This window comes from Corvus brachyrhynchos, unplaced genomic scaffold (assembly GCF_000691975.1).
Source record: "Corvus brachyrhynchos isolate BGI_N302 unplaced genomic scaffold, ASM69197v1 scaffold781, whole genome shotgun sequence".
Lineage (NCBI taxonomy): Eukaryota > Metazoa > Chordata > Aves > Passeriformes > Corvidae > Corvus > Corvus brachyrhynchos.
The window spans coordinates 57,677-62,107 of NW_008235988.1; the positions used below are offsets into that span (position 1 = coordinate 57,677).

Below are 4,431 nucleotides of genomic sequence, written 5' to 3' on the forward strand. Positions count from 1 at the left end.
CTTGCCTCTCTCCCTGGTCGGGCCTGGAGGCTGCCCTGCAGAGCTGAGCTGAAATCACGAGCTGATAATCACTAAAGAGCTGACAGCTTCTGCAGGGGCCCTCCTAGCTAGCAGCTGAGGGAAGACACCAGGCCTCGGGAAGGCGATTCCTTTTGGGACCATCTCTCCTGACCGGTTGCAGCTTCCTCAGTCAGAGCTACTGACCCCTAACCAGCTGCCATAGTTAGAGACTATTAAGAGATTCTTTAACTATGTGCTTTACAGTGAGGATATAGCAGAAGGGTAAATGAAAAGACAGACTGACCCACAGAAGGAAAACAGCTGACAGACTACAAGCAGGAAGCAATTAGTGCATGAATCTGAATTTTGGCAGAAACCAAGCCAAAGAAATTAACACAATAAGTACTTAAAGATCAGCAAGAAAAACTTTGAGGGCAAGAGGTGTGAAAATTCTCTGACCCTTGCAATGAAGCCAAGACAATCACTAACACATCTGAAAGGCTGAAAACCACTACAGACACAGTCCAAGCAGAGAAGGGGATAGCACCAGTTGAACTGTCACACTAGAAATTACTCCAACAGTAACCTCATATAGGATTAAAGTAAGGATTCACCTTTATTTTAAATCCACAGACTAGCTCAAAGCACTGTTCTGTTCCAACTATAGTCATGTTTAAAACTTGCATTTTCTAGTGGTAGAGAGATGGGTGAAACAGACTTGTTCCTCTCCTCTACAGTTCATATGAAACACATTTTGTATTTAAAGATTATTTCAGATATCACCCCAGGAAGTCTAGTGTCAGAAACCAGGCTCCAATTTTCCCAGAACATGCACAATATTCCAGATTAGAAAAATGCTCAGGAGAAAGAACTGTCAGCTCTCACATATTTAAACCTGCAAATTAGCATTTTTATGTTTAAGAAATGCTGACATATTTTTTCTTTCCATTCCCATCATATAATGGAACCTGCCTCCTATGAGCCAAAACATATCCTTCAGTGCTTTCCCGCTACCTTCTGCAAGTGTTGTACAAAATTCCTGCAACACTTCAAGCATTCCTAATTTTAAAATTATTTTATAACAAAAATTGGAATATAAACAACCTTCAGGGATTTTTAATCTTGATATTTGACTGCTTCAAGTTTTAACTTCTGTTTGTTATAGGGGAGCTCAGTGCTTGAGCTAACCATACTATAAGATCAATTACAATGTTGCTTACTAGTTTTCACAGTTATCTTGCAAACATTAAAAATTTAGATGGAAAAAACTTGTGAATTAATTTGATAATGTAAATTTGGGAAGAATAAGATAACAACAGTGGGGTAATTCAACTACTTAATTTAATGACAGGACCAGGGCTTGTGAAGGTCCCAAAGAGTCTTCAAGAATCTTGAGCATAATTTTTTAGTATTAATCTGAATATGCATACAGCCAGAAACACAAGCAAAAATTAACGGAGATCCCTGATGTAAGACACAGTTGAAAACATTTCTGTGACCTCCTCTGGAAGATGCAAGAATACTTCCTGCAGGACCCTGTCTCTGCTACAGACCAAAACAATTCAAAGCCAGGGCACAAATTATTTAGGCAACCCAGGGATACACAACATTTAACAAACTAGTCCTCACCTGATGACATCACCCAAGCGCACTCTCAAGTTGTTTCGAACAACCCTATTCATGCGAATCTTCTCATCTGAGCAGGTATCATCTGACAGAACAATGCAGACTGCTTCTCTTCTCTTCTTTCCTTTTAGCAGGACAGTGTCTCCTCTGAACAGCTGCAGTTCATCCATTTTTGCCTGTAACCAATAATGGCATTAGAACAAACTTTTGACAAAACAATTGAAGGAAGCAGTTAGAGACCTGCTGAGCCCCTTACACCCTCACAAGTCTATGGAACCAGATGAGATTCACCTGAAAGTACTGATGGACCTGGTGGAAGAGCTCAGCAAGCTGCTCTCTATCATTTATCAGCAGTCGTGGCTAACCAGGGAGGTCCCAAAGGATTGGAGGTTGGCCAATGTTGCTGCCTGTTCCGAGCTTCCCCTCCCCCTCCCAAAGACACTTGCTCTTGCCATGTGCTCTGAGCTCCTTTGTTCTAAGCGCGGGCAAAACCAAATGTAACTCAGACTCTTTAGCAGTGTCTGATTGGCCGGTCACCCCGGGTCCGCCCCCAGTCCTCCCCTTTCCCCTTCTCCAAATAAAAGAGATCGTTAAGGAGGCCCCGCCCTCTCTTGGCTCAGCTATCTTCCTGTGAACATCTCTGGTTGTCTGTCTCATTTGAAAGCTTCTAACTGCAGGAAATTGAGCGAGCAGGGAGCTATATTTGTTTCTGCTGATGGTATTTGCTCGGCAGCTGATTCAGGTACCGATTTTAGAGCTACTAAAGTGCTAGATCGCCCGTGCTACCTCTCTGGGCTGCTCGAGGCTTTCTAAGGCATTAAAGTACTAGCCTAGCTGGTATAAAGCTGAAAAGATACCTTCCACAGGCCAATGGGATACCCATCTGCAAGAAGGGTTGGAAGGAAGATCTGGGGAACTACAGGCCTGTCAGCCTGACCTCGGTGCCCAGCAAGATTATGGAACAGATCATCTTGAGTGTGATCACACAGCAGACACAGGGCAATGAGGGGATCAGGCCCAGCCAGCATGGATTTAGGAGGGGCAGGTCCTTCCTGTCCACACTGATCTCCCTTTCGGTTAAGAAGTGGCTGGATGGCCTGGCCCAGAGAGAGGTGGTGAATGGTGCTGCATCCAGTTGGCAGCCAGTCACCAGTGGTTTCCCCCAGGGATCAGTGTTGGGCCCAGTCCTGTTTAATATCTTTATTGATAATCTGGATGGGGAGATCAACTGCACTGTCAGTAAGTTCTCAGACGACACTAACTTGGGTGGGAGTGTTGATCTGCTGGAAGATAGGAAGGCTCTGCAGAGGAATCTGGACAGGCTGGATTGATGGGCCGAGGCCAACAGTAAGAGGTTCAATAAGATGAAGTGCCAGGTCCTGCACTTGGGTCACAACAACCCCATGCAGCGCTACAGGCTTGGGGAAGAGTGGCTGGAAAGTGGACCAGCAGAAAAGGACCTGGGGGTGCTGGTCAACAGCAGCTGAACACAAGCCAGCATGTGACCAGGTGGCCAAGAAGGCCAATGGCATCCTGGCTTGTATCAGAAATAGTGTGGCCAGAAGGACTAGGGAAGTGTTCGTCCCCCTGTACTTGGCACTGGTGAGGCCATACCTCTAGTACTGTGTCCAGTTTTGGGCCCCTCACAAGAAGGACATTGAGATGCTGGAGCATGTCCAGAGAAGGGCAACAAGGTTGGTGAAGGGTCTAGAGAGTCAGTGATATGAGGAGTGGCTGAGGGAGCTGGAGTTGTTTAGCCTGGAGAAAAGGAGGCTCAGGGGAGACCTTATCACTCTCTACAACTCCCTGAAAGGAGGTCGCAGACAGCTGGGGGTCGGCCTCTTCTCCCAGGCAACCAGTGACAGGGTAAGAGGAAATGGCCTCAAACTGCACCAGGGGAGGTTCAGGTTGGACATCAGGAAGAATTTCTTCATGGAAAGGGTTGTTAAACATTGGAACAGACTGCCCAGGGAAGTGGTGGAGTCACCACCCCGTAAGTGTTTAAGAAACAACTGGATGTGGCACTTAGTACTATGGTTTGGTTGACATGGTGGTGTTTCGTCAAAGGTTGGACTCAATCTTGGAGGTCTTTTCCAACCTTAATGATTCTACGAATTCAAGCATTTGAAGGAGAGTTACTTGACTTCGGAGAATTACATCTTAGAAGCGATATACTAGATCTACAAAGATGGGGTTTTCACTACACTAGTCAAGATCTAATCCTAAAGCCAGACTAAGGGCATGAGCTCAAGTGAATCCTAAAAGTTACAATCAGAATGTATTTTATCATTTATTAATAATTATTATATATGATTATTTATTTAACCCAACTCCCTCACTTGTAACTGCTGCAGCTTCTGACAAATACTTATATTCATGTTGCAAAATTACATTTCAAGTTAAAAGACAGCAACAGCTTGCAAATTGCCAGATGAAATGCTTTGCTTTTATAGGTGACGCACCTGGGACAGTGACACAACACTGTTGTCTTCATTGATGGCTTCATCAACAATTAACCGATTAGGCCTGTTCTTCTGCTTCAGAATAGCAGTTGATAAGTCATCGGCTTTAGAGCTGAGAGAAAACAGAAGTTAACAAGTCCAAGTGATATTGCTCCCCCTTTCACACCCACCCCTGTTTTGTTCTCCATTTTCTACAGGTTTCTTTGTTGTCTTGTCTTTTAGAAACTATACTTGTTTACAAGTGTCCTGGTTTCATCTGGGATAAGAGTTCATTTTCTTCTCAGTAGCTGGTACAGTGCTGTGTTTTGGATTTAGTATGAGAATAATGCTGATAACATACTGA

At 44.4% G+C, this 4,431-nt stretch overlaps 1 protein-coding gene across 1 annotated transcript in view; it reads right to left on the reverse strand.

Moving 5' to 3' along the window:
- The window catches only part of LOC103613937 (transitional endoplasmic reticulum ATPase), a gene marked incomplete at its 5' end in the record, with an annotated part of 34,834 nt that extends 30,634 nt beyond the window's left edge, over positions 1-4,200 (reverse strand). Inside the window, 2 exons of the mRNA XM_008631803.2 lie at positions 1,630-1,802; positions 4,089-4,200. Coding sequence (XP_008630025.1) covers positions 1,630-1,802; positions 4,089-4,200 — 285 coding nt within the window. The remainder of the gene's footprint in view (positions 1-1,629; positions 1,803-4,088) is intronic.
- Positions 4,201-4,431: the final 231 nt, after the last annotated feature.